Source organism: Centruroides vittatus, unplaced genomic scaffold, assembly GCF_030686945.1.
Source record: "Centruroides vittatus isolate TY-2023 unplaced genomic scaffold, ASM3068694v2 contig_876, whole genome shotgun sequence".
NCBI classification, from domain to species: Eukaryota; Metazoa; Arthropoda; class Arachnida; order Scorpiones; family Buthidae; genus Centruroides; species Centruroides vittatus.
In genome coordinates, this window is record NW_027122568.1 from 1,006,337 (window position 1) to 1,030,436 (window position 24,100).

The window sequence follows — 24,100 nt, forward strand, 5'->3', positions numbered from 1 at the left end:
GGCTCCACCTTGGCCAGAGACATTCCTATACTTCGATGCATGCTATGATTATACGCTTTTACCAAATCATTTAATTTATCGATATATTTATTAGAATTTCGATAAGTATCAAGACGATAAATTTTATTTTTTAGAGTTTTATTAAATCATTCTACAATCAACGCTTTCGTTTCGGAATGAGTATAATAATGATTTATTTGATGATTTTTAAACAAATCTTTAATAACAGAATTCATGAACTCCTTCCCTTTATCGGTAAGAAGAAACCTAGGTATTTCTTGTCTAAATATTTTTTGAAATGCTTTTTTTTTATTGTTTCAGGCTTTTTGTCTTTAACTGGAATTACATAGGCATATTTAGAAAACACGTTGATAGTTGTTAATAAATACTTTATTCTATTATTGTCTTTTAAAAATTGACGAACGTCCATAAGATTGGATTGAAATAGTTCTCCTTGGTATAACGCTTTAGTTTTACGACGCATATAATTTACTCATACTGGTTTATGTAGCATATATGTATCTTGACTTAATAGCCATTCTTCAACAGTTTTTCTTGGCAACTTTGTTGCTTGTACTAGACTTGTTACGCCGCTGAACAATGCAGGATGAGATGGAGTATAATAAATAATTCTCAATTATCTTTCCATGAAATATGCTTTTTTTTAGACGATGCAATCTGTTTAAGAATTTTTGTAGCCGTTGCTGCAACAGTTCTTTTTCTAACACTAATTGATCGAATCGGAGGTAATGGAATTAATGGTGATCGAAAACAAAATATGGGCGATTCTCCTATTGTTAATCGACTGGACAATACTTTATTTCCAATCCACTCTTTCGGTACATTAGCTTTAATAATGCCGTTCCAAAATTCTGAAAAACCTGGGGGTACTATGGTCGATTTTCTCGTTCGCATAAGATACGACATTAAATCCACTATATGACTATTTATTATTGGTTCGTTATTCACCACTAATTCTCCTTTTTTGTTCCAATCATATTGATAAGACTTTAATAATTGAATGATATACGGAACACACTTTTGATATGCCCATGGCACTGAAACTGTTATCTGATCTTCGATAGATGAGGGTTTTGTAAGTTCGGGTGACGGTTGTTGAGATTCTTCGGTTTGTTGTGATACTAACGAGACTCGAATCGGTTCTTTTGGTGTATGGATAGTTTGTTTAAATCTCGAAATTAGTTGACTTAATAGTTTAACTTTTAGATCATCAGACAAAGTACTTTCTTCTAGTAAATCTTGAATATTATCGTGTAATCGTATTTCTGGTTTTTGTAATTGATATTTAGGTACTAATTCGGTAGGTAGTAATGCCATTCGGTGAGCCATTTTTTTTTATAATCCAAAAATTCTTTTAGCTAATAATATTATTGGAGTTAAAATTGCATCTAAAAATCCACCAGATTGGTTTATTAAAATCTTCTTTTTTACTTGGAGACCAATTTTTTTATTTGAGAGTTTTCTTATACATGCCTTATATTTTTTTAACTTATTGACTTTAACCGGTAAACAACCTTGAAGAGTATTTTCACAAATTTCACATATGACTTTTATTTGATCGGCAGAAGCTTCCTTTAACAAAGCTTTTCTCTGAGCAGGTGTTGTCTTTGCAAGCACATTTAACAAATGATAATGTTTCTTGATATTCTTCATTTTTGTGGAATATAAACCCAATATACACCTTGATTGTCGGGAAGACAGGAATCTCTTAAACACAATTCTTTATCTGTAGACGGGTGGAAATCAATAAAATATCCGTACGGTTTGGATGTTGCGGTTAAATATGCATCTTTAAAGTAGGACATCCTACCTATAAACGCTTGTCGAGCAAGACAGTTGATTTGACTTTCATCTCTATTATTCTTAAATAATATTAAATAATGAGTATTTAAACTTATATCCCTCATTACTTTATTACAAGGAAATAAATTTTGCATTATCAACACTTATATTTTTATGATGAGATTGAACAGTAAATAATTCAGCAATTTTTTCAGTTAAAGAATGCATTAAATCATCTATAATTATCAAATCTACATTTTCATTATTTTCGGGGATACCACATTTAAAATGAATATTTTTCTCTTCGACAAACCAAGGTTGAAACATAGAGTAACACCATAAAATTCTTTTTAAAGGTTTTTCATAGATATTTTCACACAGCATTTTCCGAACTAAAGCAGTTTTTCCAGATTGCAATAGACCGACGACAATACAACTCGATGGGTGTTTTAAACGCATTTCGTACAAAGTAAGTCAAATTCCTTTTTTAATAATTGCACACCAATATATTTATGAGGTAGTCCTTCACTCGTGAATTTTCGAATATCATATACAACTCTTCCAGCATTTGCACATTTATGTAAATAAAAGTTTCTATCTAAATGTAAAGAATATTCACAAGTAGTATTTTTTATCAATTTCTTTAAAATCCGATCTACTTAATAAAACTATAAAAACTGTTACAAAAACTACTTCAAAATAGGTTATACTAACAATAACGGCTAGTGTTTTACACAACATGATGTAAAATAATGTTTAAAACCAAAATCATTGCGTATTAAAATAAATCACAAAACATTAGTGCGCATGTGCGAAAACATAATAAAACCAAATCGCGAATTTAAAATTATTTTATTCGAAAAAATAATGGAAGGGTGCGATGACGATATGCTACCCGCGATTCGTTGGACTGCATTTTTTCCACTCAATGAGAAATTATTAGTTCTGTATGCCTTCTCTAGAACCTCGTTCCCTTGCATCGAGTTGGTGGAAGAATCTGCTAAAGCGCAAAAGTTTCCTCTGACCATTAAAATTCTATACTCTGTAGATTTTTGACTGCGGTTTAAACCAAAAGTGAAACATTTCCAATGGATGCTTACAGCAAAGGAATCTTACCATCATTTCAGCTTAGAAATTCTAGAGAAATCTGACAAAATATTCAACAATTTCGAAGAGCGTTTCACCGACGCAGACAAACATGATCCCCACTGTGGACCCGAAAATAATATTCCAAAAATGTATTTTGAATACAAAAGTAAATAACAATACATTACATTTTTTTTCCCCGAAAATTTCGCGTCTTGTTTAATTTAATAATTCATTAACACAAAACCGGTTTATTAGTGAAAAAACGATTGCGCTTACATCATTTTTTAAGTTCATTAACCTGAGTAGTTGCGTCATAAAAAATATATAAACCAAATCAATCAATAAAACTAATTATTCTTTATATCAGTATTGAAAGAAGAAGGATCATTTTCTTATTATAATGGATAGTAATAACGTAGAAATGTTAGTTCGCAAAATAGGTGCAGATTTTAATTGGAAGGATTTCTCCAAATTAAATTTAAGCGAAGAAGTAATAAGGACACTTGAAGATAAAGTTGATTGGGACATTATTTCTGAAAAAACTAATCTTAGTAATGAATTTATTAATGATTTCCAACATAAATTAAATTGGAGTAAACTTTGGAAAAACAAACGCTTCTCCACCGATTTTATAGAAAAGCATGTTCAATAAATTAATTGGGACGATGTTTGTCGTTATCAACTTCTATCAGAAAATTTTTTGACTCGATATCATGATCGTCTGAACTGGGATCTTGTGTCTCAATATCAAAGACTGAGTCAACATTTCATATTAACTTTTAAATATTTCCTCAATATGAAGCTTGTTTGTAAATATCAACAATTGCACAAAGAAATTATTAGAGAACTTGAAAACGATGTAGATTGGGACATTATTTCAAAACATCAAGAATTATCCAAAAAATTTATGGAAGAGTTCAAGCATAAACTTAATTGGTGCATAATCATTGCTAATCAGAAACATTTATCGAACAAATTTGTATCAAATAATTATCATTTTACCCTTGTTTATGTTTTAGCAAAAATATGTGAAAAGCTATAATTTTTTTAAAATCTCTTTTTCTAAAATAGATTTAATTTAATCATTTATTTTTAAAATATAATTTATACATTTATGATTTTGTATAATTTTTAAATAATATTATCATTGTAAACCTTGTTCTTTATTTCAATAAAAGAAAGCCATGTTTTTTATTCCAGTAAAAAAAGAGAGTTGTCGATTATTTAATTATCATCGTGACATTAAAAAAACTAAAGAACACAATATATGCCATAAAAGAATTGATCAAAACCAAATAACAAATAGCATGATCCGATTAGCGACAGTTCATGATATTTGTTATTTTTTTAATGTATAATTTCGAAAAAAAAAATTATATATTAAAATATTTTAAAAATGTTATTTGATATTTTTGCCAACAGATGATGCCACAGTATTAAAAATGTTATTTTTTGTTATATGAAATATAAATATTAGTTCTCATATATCAAAAAAAAAACATTAAAGATGAAAAAGTAATGATCACTTTAACTAAATTAATTAATATTTTGGAATCTAAGAATTGTTTTTTGAAGCATTGCATCTGTACTGCAGACTATGAAGTAAGAAAGTCTCTCTGTTCTTAAACCATTTACGATATCTTTAGTCTTGTCCAAAGTATATTTCATTTAAAGTGTTCCTGATTTTAAATATTATTCGTGTAAATGTCATTTTAATTCTTAAATGATTAGATCCTTATATTAAAAGTTATATTAAAAAAATATTAGTTTTCTTATATATAGAAAACAATTAGAAAATGTTAAAATATTTCAAAAACTCTCGTTTAAATCACGCAGAAAAGTATAACCGAAGGGGCATCAAAAATGGGTGTGGTTTTGATGGGTAGGAGAGTTTTTGAAATACAAAATATCTCAGAAACACTTGCGCGATTTACCAATTATTGCGAAATTCATTGATTTTTAGCCCCTGCTCGACGTCTTTCCTGCGAAATCGTGAGAGTTACTAGGATAAAAGTTATAAAATGTTAAACTTTTACAAAATTATCCCAGAGTCTATCATATATATACTACTCATAACATATTGCAAGCACAACTTGGAACGTTGAATCAATGTTTGCATTTCATTGTATTCTCATTACCTCTGAGCTCTGTTTTTGGATCAAATCATTACCAGAAATGAAAAATGGATACAATATAAGAATATTAAATGTCATCATCAGTGGCTCAGTTCCAGAGATAAAGTAGTGCCTCAGTCAAAAGCTAGTCTTTATCCAATGAAGATGATGTTCAGTGTCTGGTTGGATATACAAGTGTGATACATTTTGAGCTGCTAGGAAGGAAGTTTACTGTCAGCAATTGGACTGTTTGATGAAAACTTTGCAAGAAAAATGTTCAGCAGTGGTCAATAAGTGACATGTTCCATTCCATCAAGATAATACCTTTACATGATTCTTATCATCTCTAAAAATTGGAGGAATTAGGCTGGGAAAATGATACATCTCCCATATTTCCCAGACCTTGCTCCTTCAGATTACCATTTATTTCAGAACTTGCAAAATTATGTTGATGGAAAGAACATCAAGATGATCTTCAATCTCAAAAATGTAGTGTTGGCATTTTTTATTCTACACAAAGAGAATTTTTCCTACAGGGACTCAAAAAAGTTGCCTGACAGGTGACATGAAGTTATATCTAATAAGGGACAATACATTGAGGATTGAAAAATAAACTTTTTGTAAAAAAATTCAATAAAATTTTCAATTCTTTTCAGAGGGCATTTATGTCACAACCTGATAGTAACTAAAGGAGACTATATGGAAACATCTCCAAACAATCACCTAAATAATCGGGCCTGATTATTTAGTCTAAATAATCATTATAGCCTGATTATTTAGTCAAATTATAACTTGATTATCTAGACCAGTGTTTCCCAACCTTTTTTTCCTCGTGAACCAAAAGAAAGGTCCGAAAAAATTTGACGAACCCCCTATGTAGTCGTTAATGACAGGTAAAAAAAAAAAAGGCAATAAAATTTGATAGAATATATATTTTACATATTGCAGAATAATTGATTATATTAACCTGTTTCTGTATTTATCTTTCAGATAAGTATATGTTGAAAATCCTTTCTCGCATAGATATGTTGTGCAAAATGGTAATAGAACTTCAATGGCTTTTTTTGACAGAACAGGATATTCATTTTGTATACTGAGCCAGAAGTCAATTAAAGATTAATCTTTAAAAATTGCTTCTAGAGAACTGTCACAAGATAACTCTATGAGTTTTTCTTTTTCCAGTATATTTAGAGAGGTTTCTGAACTTACATTTCCTTGAAATGGATTACGTATCCAGTTGTTTGAGATGGATATATTGCATCTGTTGGGAAAATAGTCATCGAAAGTTAATCGAAGATAGTTCAGATGTTCACATATACTCCTTTTAATGTTTTCGTCAAGTTTAATTGAATTTTCTGATAAAAAAGTGCTGACAGAATCGAAACATCCATACTCATTCATCTGCAGGCATTGAATCCAAAAATTGATCATTTTCAACATAGCCTCAATTCTATCATGTACACTGAAAATGGTGACACCCTCGCCTTATAAAGACACATTTAATTCATTCAGTTTACAAAAAATGTCAGCTAAATATGCAAGCTTTTGCAGCCAAAGAACATTGGATATACAAGAAAACAAATGAAACGGATGATCAATAAAAAATGCTTGAACTTCAGACTTCAATTCAAACAAACGCAGCAAAACTTTACCACGGGAAAGCCATCTAACTTCTGTGTGAAGTAGTAAAGAAACGTGGAAACTTCCAAAATCCTCACAAAGCATACAGAATAGACGGCAATTTGTAGCACGCAATTTTATAAAGTTCACAATTTTCACAGCATCACTTAAAGTTGTAGATAACTCTGCAGGAATACGCTTACATACTAAAGCTTGTCTATGAATACAACAATGAGTCCACTGAATTTTCTCGTTGATCTTCTTCACCCGTGCCACAAAACCAGAAAATTTTCCTGTCATTGATTTTGCACCATCTGTACACACACCCACACAATAAGACCAGCTTATTCCATTCTTTTCAAAATACCCATTGATCATATCGAAAATCGCTTCTCCAGTTGTGTAGGTTTTCAAAGGTTTTGTGCATCTTCTTGATAGTGCATCTTCTTGAACAATATTCGTAAAAAGATATCTAACGTAGACAAGCAAGACTGCGGCATTTGTTACATCCGTCGATTCGTCAAGTTGAATTGCAAAATAATTCAATTTTATTCTTTTTAGAAGTTCGTTCTCCACATAATTAGCCAAGTCATTAATTCTACGTGACACCGTGTTGTTTGATAAGGAAACTAGCTCAATTTTCTTTGCTGCCTTTTCCCCAAGCATACATTTGGCGATATCTTTCGCACATGATCCAATTAAATTTTCTGCTATTGTATGCCCTTGTCCAGATCTTGCAATTCTATAACTTACTCGAAATGATGCTTCAAGGGCCATTTTACTATCTTTGTTTGAAGTCAAGAAAGAAGAAAGACTACACTTTTTGATATCTGCTAATTTTCTTTTGAAATATTCAAGAGGTTTATCTTTGTGTGTCGGATGTTTTGTTTCAATATGTCTACGAAGAAGTGATGGTTTTAAACTGCTGTTGGCAAGAACTTCGTTACATATAACACAAAGCGGTTTAGGTTCCGACTCATCCCCAGTAAAATGAAAACCCAATTGTAGATAGTCGCTGTCATATTTTCGCTTTTTCCTTTTCTATCATCATTTCCTTTGTTTTTCGTCTGGTGAAACGGTACCTCACTACAGCTTTCAGTATTATCATCTCGATTATCATGTCTCGTTTCTAAACGACCCGTTTTTAACCATCGATCCATAATAAAAATAAGCTATACTAATAATTAAATTAATAATTATTACATCATTTACACGAGAACTTGAGTCACAGTATCACTATCACTCAAGCTTTACAAGTGCTAAGCCTATGTATGAACGTCGGTTAATTGGCAAGCGCCAAATCCGACAGAGGGCGCTCAAAATCTGTAGTAAACTGCCTTAATTTGATATTTATTTCCAATTGTATTGTAAAAAAAAATATTACATAGAAGGGAAAACTGCTGCAATGATTTTAAATATAAAGCAGAACATGATACTAATCACATTGATAAAATGTTTTAAATATAAATAAATGTTTGTAATAAAAAGAGAATAGTATTTGATTACTTGAATAAGAGGAATAAATTATAATGTATAAAATTGTTAATATAATTTGATATTGATGAAGTAATTTTGAAAAACAAATAAGGAAAAAAGAAATGAAAATATTGAAATTTATTATAGATTTCTTAACAAACAGGCAGCAAACAATCTGTTTTACAGTGGGTGTGTTCTTTAATTTTTGTGTTTTTGTTTTGTTTTTTTTTTTGCTTTTGATTTTAATGGCATTTTAAAAAATCCGCCATTACAATATTATTTTCGTGAACCCCCTCTGCAAACACTGTGAACCCCCAGGGGTTCGCGAACCACCGGTTGGGAATCACTGATCTAGACAATTGTTTGGTGATGTTTCTATATACATATGGGGCTTCACATTGGGTGTTATATTTATAAGAGACTATATGTTTATTACAAGCATGATAAAACTATATAATAATGAATAATGATATCATGTGTAAAAATTGAAGAGAAGCAACTAAATTCTTTCATTGCCTTGCTGTAAAAAAAAAAATCATTAATTTTATGACTTGTATTTCTGCAAAACAAAAATCCTACTAATGTATTGGTTTAACAATAACATTAGTAGGATTTTAAAATATCATAGTTTAATACAATATTTTAAAAATATCAATAAATACTTATTGCTCTCACTGAAACATAAAAAGAGAAACCAATTTTTAACCAGATGTTTAGTCAACTAAACAGGCACAAAATATCAAATTAATTTTATACAAGAGAAGTATGATGCAAAAATATAAACATGGTTAAAATTTTAGTGATGAAGCATGATCCATTTAAATGATTATTAACAGTGAATTTAACATGATATAGAGTTATTAAAATTACAATGATTATTTTTACAATCTTAAATCTGAAATGTGGTAATGATATATTTAATTGTTGAATTTTCTTCAAGTTTATGGCTGTGTCAGAATTTAATATACCATCTTACACTATTATTTCATAACTATGATTCTTAATCATATTTCTGTTAGCAAAAGGAAGTGCTTTGCCAACATTTATTAAAACAATATAAATACTTTAGTAAACTTTTGATGACATCTCTTTATTTTCTAGTATGCAGACATAAATAATCTCAGATTTAACATAGCCAAAATTTATATATAAGTATAAATTAACATATTGCAGCCAATATACAGAACATAATTTCAAGAGCAAATATTTAAATATTATAAAAATAATCAATGAATGTGATTAAGAATCATATTTTCATATAACAATAACAAACTAGACATTTACAATATATGAGTCATGGTAACAATTTTAATTTATTTAGTACACTATTCCATTGGAGTGCAACACAAAATGCAACGAGCAATTATTTATTGTGACATTGTCACAATGCCAGGCGGAAATTTTTAATCATATTTTTCATTTATTTAATTTAAAATACAGGGTGTTTATAATTAAAGTTCCACTTTGAAATGGCCATAAAATGAAAACTATTGGACAGAATGTTATCAAACTTGGTAATAGTGTACAGGACATCATGGGATTTTATTTCCCATGAAAAAAAGTTCAAAAACTCACCACCAGTGGGGAATGGTGCTGTATGCAATATTGTTAAACGAAATAAGACACGAAGACATCAGTTGAAAATATTTCTAATCGTTTCTAAAACATGTTACAAAGCATGTTCAATGTGGCATCCACCATTTTCTGAAAGAAAGTTAAATCACATTAATGTGTTCTCAACAGTAGCTCTTACCATATCAGGAGAAATGTTATGGACATGGTGTACTGTATTTTTCAATTCAGCCAAATTGTTCATTTTCATTTTCAACCAATGTCTTCATGTCTTATTTCATTTAATGATATTGCATACAGTGCCATTCCTCACTGGTGATGAGTTTTTGAACTTTTTTGTTTTCCGCAAGAAATAAAATCCCATGATGTCCTGTACACTATTACCAAGTTTGATAACATTCTGTCCAGTAGTTTTCATTTTATGGCCATTTCAAAGTGGAACTTTAATTATAAACACCCTGTATATGCTCTCCACCTGAAATTAGTACTGTAGTGTCTTGTCCCTGTACATCCTACTTTTCCTTTAACAAAGAATCATGCCAGTTACCTATCTAACACCTTTCAAGAGAAAATTTTTGAATTGAAATAACAACTTCTGGTTTGCATCAAAAGTTCATATTTAATCAGGCCTTCCTGCCCCTAAGGTTTTCATATCTGGTCTCATCTTTCATCTATCTAATTTCATTCTCAAGATTAAGGAAAGACAGACAGATGGCAGTGGGAATTTATATAGATCTACAATTTTTTCAACTGCAGCCCAATAATTAGATTAAACGTGTCTTATACAAAAAAAGCATTTAGTAACTGCTCTAAAAAAATTCATTTTTAATTTCCACTATTTGTCTAAAGTAAAGTGCTTAATTTGTAATATGAATTCAAGGAATAGCTTGTGAAAAGGAGTTTAAACCAGATTAAGTAGCAGGCATTGCCACTGTAATTCAAATTACAAGATTACAACATTAACCTTACTTGTGCTTGTTTTGGACAATTGTAAATTATGTGCTGTATTGTCTATTGTTGAAAGATGTCGCAGAAGCAAAAGAAGGTATTCGACAAGTTAAATGCCATCAGATAGGACTTAAAATTATTGACACTGGTCAAGAATTGAGTGTCTGAAATTGTACGAATTTACTAGTGAACACAGAGAAGCAAACAGTAAGAAACTTTGTTAATATTCCTTTCCTGCAATTAATCCACTGTTCATTCTAGAGATCTGTGAAATTTATGTTCAATATGTACTTAATACAGAGTCTTGATAAGGGTTGTGTATAAACCTTTATGCTTTCATCAGCAGTACTTAATAATTGTTACTTAATGAAGAGGTATTTCTTCATTTAATTCATTCATTCATTATGATAATAATTATATATTATAAAATTATAATGTGTGGAAAGTATGTTATTTTTATTTAACTATTGATAGCAACCACACAACTTTATTTAATCTAGGGCAGGGATCACCAAACTACAGCCTATGAGGTCAGTTTATCTGGCCTGCTGCTGCACTGTGCCACAAATGAGTTAAAATATAATTATTTATATGGAGATATCAAAAATTGTAGATAAACTTACTATGTAGAAAAAATTAAAATAAATGTAAATAAAAATGCCAAAATTGGTCCAATCTGATTTTTGCATCTGACAGTAATATAATTTTTAGGAAAATCAGTGAAATGTAATAAAAAATTCAGCAACTTTTTGCAACTTTGGATATCAGAATGCTTTTTGTGTAAGTACCTGCATGAAGTTTCTAAGAAAAGTGATTATGATCTTGCTGCAGTAATCGTGTTTGTGTATTGGTAAATAAATATGTTGGTTGTCTACTTTTTGTGTATTCAGTACACTGTATTGAACAAAATGGTTATGCAGCCTGCGCTCATCATTCTCTCAGTTATGTGGTTCGCTGTGAAAAAAGTTCAGTGACCCCCTGATCTAGAGTGATACAACCTTCTAATGTTATTAACTAAATACAACTGTAAGAAGCAACAAGCAGAGGAGTTACTGTATACCATGTGATCATGTGTCAATCAAATTAATGTTTTGGTAGCTCAATGGTAACAGACAGCACATGTGCGGATGGATTCATTCAATGGAATAGTGAACAACAATTTTCCTTGCAGTTTCATTTTATATCATTAGCAGTATACAAGTTGGAACATGTTTTGCAAGACATACTAACCACACTTCTTCAAATTTTTTTTTTTTTTATTTTGAGAAGAAAAATGGAGTCACAAAGAATTGAGCAGCATCACCTCATCAAATTTGCAGTGATGGAGAAAAGTTCTCTTAGTCACAAATGCCTCCAGCAATTATGCAGGACTAATGTCCTTAGCCAAATGCAACTCTTTGAATGGCATAAGCACTTCTGGAATGATTGATAAAGCATCCAGGATGACAGAGAAGTCACTGTACTGGCTACCTTATTTGATTTGGCTCAGGATGATTTTGTTTTAAATCCGTACAGAAAAATATCTTTATTCTATAATGAACTCTAAGAAAGTATTTTTCCGTAGGGATTCAAAACTTTCTGTTCTAATATTAAATAATAAATTCAGAGAAGTATGTAAAATATTTGTATTTGAAAATGAAGATGGCTCAATTGGAGCTGAAAATGTTCTTTCTGTAAAATAAAGATTTGGTTTTCCATAAGAAGCAGTTGTTAGAGAATTTAATAAATAATCATGATGTCAAGTTTTGTACAGTATGAAGATTTTCAATATATATTGAAAAAACTATTATTCAGTACTATCTTCATTATTCAGTTTTATCACTAACACAGAGTTTATTATTACAGTTTGTATTATTCTAAATATCATCTTATCACAAGCCTTAGGTAAATTTCATATATTTATTTTATTACAAAACAAAGTTAAAATTTTATGCCTACCTTATCAGATCTTGTTTGAAATGTCGATGGTAACATATTAGGAAACAATTTGATTGCAACAGGCAGCAATATCTCCATAAAAGGAACAATTATAAATACAGAAAAAGGCAAAATTCGAAATAAATCTGAAACAGTGCGAACAAGCTATAAAATAAAAACAAATTCTATTAAATCTTTTATTAAGGATTTAGCAATTAAAACAATTTAAAAATAAATAACACATGCTTTAAGTAAGATATGATTAATTATTATAGTTATGTTTTGCACTATTTTTATTAACAATAATAATTTTGCATGAATATTAGAATTTAATTATGTTCAGTGTGTTGAGAAAATGATGAAAATTGTATTACATCTGAAGAAAATAATAATTATTATCATTATCATCACCATAACTAATAAAGGGAGATCAAATAAGTTTTCCTGAATTTTCTAATGGTAGCTGTTTTAACTGTTAATTAAGTAAACGTCTCTTCAATCCGAAAAATTCTTTGGTAGACTACCTCTCAGCCAATTCAGGTTATAAAACGCCTTTATTGTTTTACAGATGCATTTCAAGCTAGGTTAACTTTCTAGCTCCTCTTCAGTGCTACAAAATAAACATTAATTATTAAATTGACAAAAACAATGCAAGTAGATAATGCTTGCAAACCAATAAAAACACATTTCATAATACATTAAGAATCTCCACAGGTTTTAATGGCTTATTTTTTACACCAATACAGTACTTCTAGTCCCATTTACAATATTTTCATAATCTTAAAAATTACTTTAAGGGCGCATATCATGTTACATTGACAGAAAGTTCAACATGCAGGCCTCGGAGTGCTATTTCCCCTTTGAAAAAGTGAGAAAAGTGAGTTGAAATACAGAAAAAGTGAATAAAAAGTGAGTGCAATAGTGACAAAACAAAGTGAAAACACAGAAGGAAAACTCAGCAAAACAGCAGTAAAAATTGTTATTTCTTTTTATTCTGTTATGGTTAAACACATTTTAAAAATTTCTGTATATACTGTAATATAGTAGCCACTCGTTATATCGCGTTTTTTTGGTCCCCTAAATTTTAAAAGCATTTGAGTCAATTAATTTTAAATTACCAATTACCACTGAATTTCTATTTGCAACGAAATACGAGAAAGAGCTAAATATGCAGAACAGGTGGATAGATCGATTGTCATTTGTTTCCTTTTGATATAAAAGTTGTTTATTTATTAGTTTTAAGTACAGTCTCCTCATTTACAAGTTTCTGTGAATTCGAAATTTCATACATTTATGTGAATTAACGGTATTGCGTCAATTCACATAAAGGTGTGAAATTTCGAATTCACCGCATAACGTGTAAGGAAAAGATCTCTCTAATTCTGAACGAAAACTTCTAAAATTTTTATACAGTAGTAACTTCATTTTGCTTTTTAGAGAATTTTTACTCTGTAATTTTATAAGTTTTGGTGTTCTATTATATATTCAATATTCATTTTTTTTAAATTTTCAATTACAGCATTTATAATTTTTATTGAAAAATATAAACTACACGAATTTCTAATAAGCGATTTATATAGTACTGTATAATAAAATCGCAATTGATGTTTTTATATCGACAGTATTTGTCTTTCAATGTCATTGTTAAAGAAACAATGCTAAATGGGCGTTCATGGTTTCGATGTTTACGTAAACGTCAATTACCGGTAATTCGATATAACCTACGAATAAAATTCAGGATTGAAAAACTAAGCTTATTTTATATCAGAAACACTTGCTGATGAAAGAACAGAGATTCCATAGCATGTATAATCTGTTTAGTAAAAGCCCAGAATTTTTATTACTCGGTTATATCGCGTTTTTTTTTTTCTGTTTCCCGATAATCAGTGGCTTTTGTATTTTCAGTAAACCATGAATACTTGAAAAGTCTTTGGCTTCTGTAAATAATCAGTCATGAAAGATGATGTTCTTTTATTAAGATTATTCTGCATGTTATCAACTTCCTTCTATTTCGCTTCCTCTTGCTTTTGAACACTTAACACTAATAAGCATCACACGTGCTGCTTGTACTTCATTCATGTTCTTGCTGTTAATAGCCTTCTCCAGTTTTTTTGTTTGCTGCTTCTAACAAAACTTAGACTGTCGCATGTATTTCATTTTCTTCTACATTTTTCTGGTTTAAACTCAGTTGCCGTTCCATAATCTTCATGTTACGAACAGCTTTCTTTTGTTGTTCTTCAAAACATTTCTGTGCTCTTTTTTCCGTTTCTCTTATTCTTTTAACTTCTTTTCATTTTCCAATCGTTCTTGATAATTTCCATGCACCGAGGAAGCTAATTTCAGTCGTCCTTTGCAATAGGTACAAGGTGTGGGCTTTGGTCATACATGTTTAGTCCCTCCTTAACAATCAAAAGTGAATTAAGCATTCTTTCCAACACTGATGCTCTATCAGGAGAAAGTGCCCGGCATAAAATTGATCCTCTCATTCATGGGAACGGGATTTTCGATGCTGATTTCACTAATTTGGCTATTCTCGGATATTTATCATTATCAGAAACTGTTTATTTTTTAATGCTTCGAGATGTGTAAATATTGATTTCCAAATAAAATAATAAATCTGAAATAAATATACTCCAAATAATATAAGTAAAATAATATTTTATTAATGATTTCATAAATAACAAAAAACTTTTTCCTGCAGATGAATAAAAACCAACATCGTTGCAAAGTTGTTAACCTTTGGGAAGCGTGTGAAAATCTTTCTCACAAGCAATTACGTGTTGTACTTTTTACAACACTTCGAATATTTTAATTTATTTGGTAAATTTTATATGTAAATATGAATTTACATTTTCGTTTACTTTTTTAGTCTCTCAATTAATGCACAATTATAATCGGCATAAGAGAAGATTAAAAAATGGATATTTCACAAGCAAAGTAATCACACATTTTATGAAAATAACACTTACTATATGGAATAATTATACTTGTAGTCAATTTAAACATACATTTATGGGAAGATGTAGATGTGATTTAACGTTAACAATATGCTATGAAATCATTAAAGTAATTTTATTAAACTCAAGTTTATGAAATTATTTAAAGATAAATCAAGTAAAAAAATATTTTTGTAAACGACAACTCCATAACCCGATTGTTAATTAAAACCAAATAATCTGCCAAATTATTGGGCTATAACCAGGATAACTAAATGGTCAGAAACGAAATCTTTTTTAGTGGTAGGAGGTTACGCTACTATCTCGTGTTAATTTTAATAATTATATATTTTGAATTTAAAAGCGGCAGCAGTGTTGTCAGCTTGAGAGATTAATCCCTCTGCGTAATGTGCTTTCCCCTGCAAAAGGACTTTAGTGATTTTCTTAGAAAACAGCCAAAACTGCAGGGATGCTTAGAATACTTATTTTTAAACTCTGTAGAAGGAAATGCAATTCGGATAAGGTAGATTTTGGCGAATAATGAAAATATGGCATGAGTACATAACTTTACTCAACACTGGCTTCTGAATTTGTAATGAGAGGGGTTTTTTAAGTGCATAAAAGATTTTTTTAAATACGTTAAATAAATTTTTGTTTTCTATAACCTAACGACACTGAGCGGGCAGTTGCAATTTTGAGTCTGCTCAGGGCCGCGTATTTTCTTCTAAAAAATTCTATTCTGATAGTCCGATAATTCGGCAATTCGTTTGGCTTTAAAATTATTTTTGGTTTGCCCCACATCTTAATTAAGCACGTGAAAATGACCAAAAAAGTGAGAAAAGTGAGAAAATGACCTGAAAAGTGAGAAAAGTGAGGATACTTCAGAAAAGTGAGTACAAGTGAGAAAAGTGAGCGACTCCGAGGCCTGAACATGCAACTTGCTACACAAGTAATTATAAATTATAACACTTAGTAACATTTTACATAATTATTTAAAAAACATTTTAAAAAAGGTTTTGTCTAAAAAATATAAATATACATACAGGTTTCTTTCAAATTAAAAGCATATTATTTTAAAATACCAGTATATGTTGTATAATCTTTGAACACACTTCTCATACAAAACAATTTTTCATACGCAACAATGCATAATTCTTACAATATAATTTTCTAACTTGTCGTCGTGCCCTCTATCATGTTATACCATTGCTGGTCGATTTGCATACCATTTGATACATTTATTAAATTATCACCATTATATTTTATTATCTCTATGTGTTCTTTGAATTTCCATTTATAAATATTTTTCTCATAGTGTAGGATTTTATTATTATTTCTATCTATTTGGTAGTTGGTGTTTTTGATGTGGTTAAATCAAGGGGAATTATTATGTTTTAATCTTATGGTGGCTTCATGTTCTTTAATGCATAATTCTAAAGTCCTTCCTGTTTCTCCTATGCATTCTCTTGGATTTTGAGTTACAATTAATTTTATAAACTATTCCAGTTTTTTCAATTTATCAACATTGGTTTTGTATTTTCCTAGTTTATGAATTTTATGTGATATTTTATTGGTCAAAGATGGGGCCAAAACTACATTATCCTCGTTTAATAGTTTAAAACAGTTATCATAAATATTGGTTATGTAAGGGAAGACTGTAATTTTTATTTTTTATATTTTATATTAAACCTACTTTTATAATATTATGTGTGCCAGATTTGTAAAATTCTTTTTGGATAACTATTGAGGGTGAATTTATAATCTAAATCATTTAATTCCATTATGCATTCATTTTTGTTGGTAGTCCTTGTGTATATCTTTTTTAATTCCATCATATATGTATTCTTTTTTATAGCTATTGGGATATATGAGTAATAACTGATTGTTTTATTTACATTAGATGGTTTTTTATATGTTTTAAATAAAAATTTCTCTTTTTCTTTTGTTATAGTTATATCCAAAAAATCAATTTTATTATATTTTTCCAATTCTATGTTAAATTTTATATCTTGGTCTATATTATTTATTGTATTTAAAATCATCCTGTCATTTGTTATCTCATTATTAAAAATCAATAAATAATCATCCACATATCTCATTACAGCTTTAACACTGGGAATGTTTTGTATTTTTTTATCAATATCTTTCATTACCAGTTCAGATAGTTTTAGCCCCATTTTTGACCCCATGCTAACACCATCTGTTTGTCTATAAAAATTATTACAAACTTCAAAATAATTTCTTTTATATGCAAATTCTATAAGGTCTATTAATGTTAATGAAGACAGAGAAGGCTGCAAAGGTGTTCTTGGTGTTGAAAAAGTCCAGGCAGTTGCAGGGCCAGTGGTAGCCCTCAGTGTTCATTGCATTGGCCAGGAACTTCTGTTGATTTTTGTACTTTGGTCACAGGAAGATGACGTGGAGAGGGTCTCAATGTCCAAAGTGCAGTTGCACAACCCATTGCCTTTGAGAAGGAACCTGCGAAGATAGCCTTTGAAATTCCCGTGCCCTGTGAAAAATTGAGTTGAATGATAGTTTTGGATGTAGAAGTCCATTTTCCTTCTGGATTGGAGATTTGGAAGGAAGTCATAAGTGGTCCTACTAGTTAGTTCGGAGTCCTACCCTTTTTGCCAATGTTGAAAAGTGTGGTCTTGAAGTCTGTTCCTGATCCAGCTGGTCGGTATAGCACCAAATGTAATATTAAACTAGTGACCAGTGGCTTTCTGGCTAAGTCAGCCCTTTCATTGCCAGCGACTGCTGAGTGGCTCTTAACCCAGCAGAAAGTGGTGTGGATGTGCTTGGTGGTAAGACAGTCAATGAGGGAGATTGTGTCCTTGATGATGTACTTGGTATTCCTGTATTTTAATTGGAGAAGGGCTGTCTTACTGTCGCTGTAGATGGTGATGTGTTGCGCTTTCCTATTCTTAAAGTTTTGATTGGTGTAGTGGAGAGCCTTCTGGATGGTGAGGCTCTCTGCTTGGTTGATAGTGCAGTGCAAGTCCAGCCTGTAGTAGGCCTGACAAATGATTCTGTTGGTGTCATTGAGCACAACAAACGTAGACCCATCTGTAAAAATCCGGATACCATTGACATGGTCCTCTGAGGTTGGGACAAGATCCACTTCTTGTTAATGGGAAGCAGAGTGGATAGAGTTGTTCACGTGGGTTTGGTCTAGGCCGTGTTTAGTAATTTCCTCTGCTATGTATAGAATGGAGTCAGGGGTTTTGTTAGCAGTCAAGAGTTGCTCAGTATGGTTGCATGAGTGGTACATCCAGTTTGGTTTATTTTCACTAAAAAAATATATTTAAATTGATATATTTTTACAATATATATAAATAAGAATGTTTGTTTATTGGCTATGCACTCCTAGATGTTTGCTCTGCAACTCGGCAGTTATGTCAACACATCTCTGACTTAGATATTGTTGTAATACTATTCCAAAATATTAATTTAATTTTTATATGTTAATCAATTTCTGCTTTTATCCAATTTGGTTTGGTTAGTTGGATTATGGCAACTCAACACAAGGGCAATCTGTCGGTCCCTATCAAAAGTTCATATATAGTTAATTGAGGTCAAACGGCCGCAAAACTTTCCATCTCTCTCAATTTTCGTCTATTTCTCTCCGTTCTCAAGGTTAATGAAGGATAGACAAGCAGACGAATGACAAATTTAAATTAGGCATCATATCTGGGGACACTGAATTGCCAGTGTGGTACAGGCATCAGTTTCTCTGAAGAAATATGTCTGAAGTCAAAACTGTATGAGACCTCTAAATCAAATTTGTCTGGGTCCCACAAAGCTATAATGCACTACTGGAGTTGCCTAACTTTTCCAATGAAGTTAAAGTTGCATGTTACATCATCTTTTATTAGATTTTACTAAAAAATTTTTATATTATAGTAAAACCCTCTTAAGACATTTTTGAAGGGACCTGCTCAAAAAAATGAATTAAGCAGGAAAACATCTTTGGCGGGAATGGCAAAAATACTTTTTATAATCCAGATATTTGATTACAGAAGGGATACAAATAAAATGTATTAGATATAATTTTTTAAAGTACTGATCTAGTTTTTAGTGCAAGCTTTTAATTAGTATGTAACAGTCTAGGAAAAACATCATGTAATATTCAGACCAATACGGTATATATAAAGTATATTTACATTTATACTTATATGATATGATAAAAAAAGTATAACATTGTTGAAAAGTAAAGATTCCAAACGGAGACCACCTATTTTTACTGTTTTTAAAACTACTGTCAGTCAACTGACTTTTTTTTCTAACCAATCACAGCAAGAAATTTAAAATTTTGGTAAGTAGTAATTTTCAAATTCAAATACAAAATTGTTTACAATTGAAATTTGTCAGCCAATCAAAAGCATGATTTCAATTTCTGAACAATAAATGGGCAGGAATTCAAGGAAGTCAGTTAGAAATTGTTTAATGTCAATACTGGAATCAATCGTAATGAATTTTATTTGAAATCTAAATTTTGAAATTTTAAAGTTTCTTAGCATTGAGCTTGTTAAATTAATTAACTTCGATAAATTTTGGTATTAACTCCTGATATCAGTAATATCAAACATTGTGCTGCCTTTGTATCGAGACTACAGGATTTTTGTGCATGCATTTACTGAGGAAAACACTATTGGTCATTGGCATGATTGTTTTAAACAGGTAAAAATTGCTTCATGGAATTGATACTTTGTAACATCTCACAAAGTAGCGTCTTATGGGCAGGACTGACAAGAGAGTGGGATGATGGGTAAAATTTACCAAGCCCTGGATTTATAGGTACCCGGACTTCATTCCATAACTTTTTTCAATCATTTCCAAGGTTGATGTAAATTTTTCCCCTGGGGCCAGCAACATCTTTTGATGCCACTGCTTACGGACAAAATGATGATACTGCAGAATTTGAATGACCAATAGCATTAATACACAAGCTACTGTGCCAAATTTTGTTTATTAAACTTTACCCATTCTGAGATATTGTTTAATATCTAAGAACAGAGAATAAAGAAATTAAACAAATTAGATGCCAACACACACACACACACACACACAAGAATTTTCCTCCTTTATTTGACATTTTCTTGGGTTCAGGAGATCTTCAAATGTGTAAATTTGCAAAAAAACTTAGTGTGTCAAATTTGACACGATTCCAATACTTTTCCATTTTATATACGTAACAAGTTGGGAAAGTAAAAAGGAGTCGGAGTCAGCAGATTTTTGACGACTCTGACTAAAACACCAAAATGCCACGACGCCGACTCGCAGCCATAAATAAAACTCAATACTCCTTCACTCAATATTCCTTCAATATATCTGTATTAAAGTATAAAAGAATCTATGCTGCTATCTATTATATCTATTTGTATTGTTCTATTTACCTATGTATCTACATATCGTATCTGTGCTGCATACATCTTCAATCCTGAATAAATCATGCATATCACAAGTTGGTTTTGAAGATTTTCCTGATTTCATCTGACATTAGAAATATTTCCAAATAATCTACATGATTGTAATTTAATATTAGTAATTTTTCTATAAAAAATATCATTTTTTGCACATATCAATACCAAATTTTATTTATAACAACTATAATTATTGGTTTATTAAATATTAAAATACCAGTAGAAAGCTGAAAAAATGTTAAACATTTACATTTTCATGATCATGAAATTTAATTTAGTGTTTAAAAATTTAATGAATTATAAGTTGCAAAAAAATAACTTAGTAATATTTTTTAATGCAAATAATTATGAAAAGGATATTTCTGTATAAATTTCTTATTTTAATTAATTAATTAACCAAACTTAAGAGATTTATCTGAATATCAATTTTTATAAAAATGTAATCAGATTAAAGAAGATTAACGCATTTTTTTTAATAATGCTTTTATTAGAAATGTAATAATGAAACACCAAATTAATTTGTTTTTAAACTAAATCAGAGTTGTCTTGCAAATATAAACGAACTCACACAAAAATAACCTTGAAGAAATAACCATAATGTTTTTGAATGTTATAGTTATTAAATTTTCTGCTGTTTCTTCAAGGTTATTTTTATGTGAGTTTATTTACTTTATTTTAATATGAGGTTCAAAAAATGCTCCAAATACTGCAAAACATAATCTTACATTTTAAAAAAAATTACTGAAAATAAATCTATTACCTGTCTATGTTCTCTTCTAGAAAGATCTTCTCCATTAAGTATTTTCCACACTAATCTTGTTGATACTTTAATATCTATAAGCAACAATCTAAAACCATGATAATAATGTATTATTTCATCTACAATTCTTTTCAAAAGTGATCGTTTTGGTGGAATTTGTGCCAATTTAACTTCATCTGTCAGGACGGGGGAACTTTCCTGTTTAGTCTTTTCAGTTTTTAAAGCCTTGACAGTTTGTTCTACTTTAGATGATTCTTTCTCTTTGGTCCATTGAGTTAAATGCAAACTTCGGTAACCAATAACTGGATACACCAATCTAGTGTGAAAATAATCTGAATGGTATGACGACACATAAATAGGGGGAGAGGGATGCTTCACAACATAGTTACTTGCTTTCACAGAATATTGAATTGGAAAAGCAGCAGATAACAATCTTGAATATTTGTTCACCTGATAAGTGAAGTAGCAAGAAGGACAAGTCTTCTGCCATAAACAATTTCTAAATATTGCACGTTGCATTATTTCACTAATATCTAGAAAGAAAATAATAATAATAATAATAATTAATCATTTTTCATGTATATAAAAAATTAAAATATTTATATTTGTAAAGCTTATAATTTTGTTTTCAAAAATTCATTTTTAGTAGTAATAAAATTCCCAAGACATATTACATCATTATATTTTTTACAGTTAAACTGGAAAATTATGAGTAAATCTTTGCTGTATGCAAAGTTTAGGAAGATAGTCATGTGTAGCCATCAATTACAATGGAAGTGAAGTAAATATATTCCAATAAACACTCAGATTCTTTGAATATATTGACACAACCACCTTATGTATCCAAGAACTAATATTTATTATCCTACTAACATTTTCTACCTGCTCCATAGGTCATCCTCAGGTACTTCTGAAATTTTTGAAATATTTGGAATGTTTCTTTGTATCGGTTCCAGTTCGAACATTATGCAAAACAAAATTCAAATTTCTATATCTGTTCGAACAATTCATTTAAATATAAATATATAAAAGATAAATAGAAAATAAATAAATACATGAATCCAAGTAAATTAAAATAACATAAAATAAAATAAGGTAAATTAACATAATAAAATATATCAACACAATAAACCTAATTATATGGGCCGAGTGTGTGCTGTATAACATATTATACTGGGTTATGATCAGTCATATACTTCTATGCTGTTGGTAAATTTGTGGCATCTTTATAGTTCAAACATTTGCCCATGCTGCCAGATCTATATTTTTCAAATTTTTCCAGTCATTGCTAAAGATGGTGAACACACCTGTCTAACAATCCTAGCTTCATTCCAATCAATCATCAAACCTTCAGTTTGTGCTACTTTGGATAGTGCTGTATTGTAGTGCCCTTTACTTATATCATACACGTGTTCCTTAAGCCTTTTACTCAACTTCCTGGTGGTGACACCAATATATTCTTTATTTAGCCCTAGTTGATCATTTTTGTATGGCATTCTATACACTCCAGACTATTCCTCCTTTTTTATCCTGTCCTCATCATTTCTAAGTAGCCTGTTTATGTATTACTCTTGTAGTTGGCTACTTCCTTCATGATACTGGACAATCCTCAGCTATATGTGAACTTAGTAATTTCTTTGTTTGTATTCTCTTTTGTCTTCTTTTTATTAGGTACTGAGTACGATCTTATTAACTCTTCAACGGTTTCTGTTTTAAATCCTAAGGATCCAGCAATGGTTCTGATCCCATTTAACTCTTGCCACCTGTCGTATATGTTAGAGCAGTAATTAAATGCCCTTCTAATAAGAGCCCTAAATGCTGACAGTTTGTACGCAGGTGGATCATTGAATGAGGAAGGAATGTACAATGGGTCGTGTGTAGGTGTAATGTATACCTTAGTGGTTAAGGAACCGTTTTCAAATGTAATGCTAATGTCTAAAAAATGCACTTCTGTTTTACTAAGTTGCTCTAATTTTAGTTTTAAGCCATCCTCATTTATCTCATTCAAAAAATGCTGTACTCTTCTGTCATTCTTCCATAAAATGGATACATCGTCTACGTAGCTTTTGTATAAAATTCCTAACTGTAATCTGTTCTAATCTATGTAGAACCAATTCACAAAGTAACCCGGACATCGAGCTGCCCATAGGCGCACCTTTCCTTTGTTTACCAGATGGTGTGCCCATGGGCACACATCCGGTTGCATTTAGCATTTCTAAATTTAAAATTAAATGTTTTCAAACTATACAGGAGTCATATCAATTCATTAGATAGTTCAGTTATAGTACATAAGACAATATAAATTTGGAAATCTCTAACAAGGTCTTATTGCAAAATAATTTTTTTTCAAAATGCCTTATTCTAGAAAATCCAAATATTTTTTATTTTATAATTATGTTAATTTAATAGTATACAAAAATTAGAATATGTTCATTGCTTTCT

At 30.3% G+C, this 24,100-nt stretch overlaps 1 protein-coding gene across 2 annotated transcripts in view; it reads right to left on the reverse strand.

Annotated features, from left to right (window-relative positions):
* The window catches only part of LOC136983105 (mitochondrial proton/calcium exchanger protein-like), a 67,749-nt gene that overhangs the window by 28,942 nt on the left and 14,707 nt on the right, over positions 1-24,100 (reverse strand). For both annotated transcript variants that reach the window (XM_067279739.1, XM_067279740.1), the window contains exons 2-3: positions 21,659-22,191; positions 12,561-12,704 (exon numbers count right to left, since the gene is read on the reverse strand). In XM_067279739.1, the coding sequence (XP_067135840.1) occupies positions 12,561-12,704; positions 21,659-22,177 (663 nt within the window). In that variant the 5' untranslated portion in view covers positions 22,178-22,191. The remainder of the gene's footprint in view (positions 1-12,560; positions 12,705-21,658; positions 22,192-24,100) is intronic.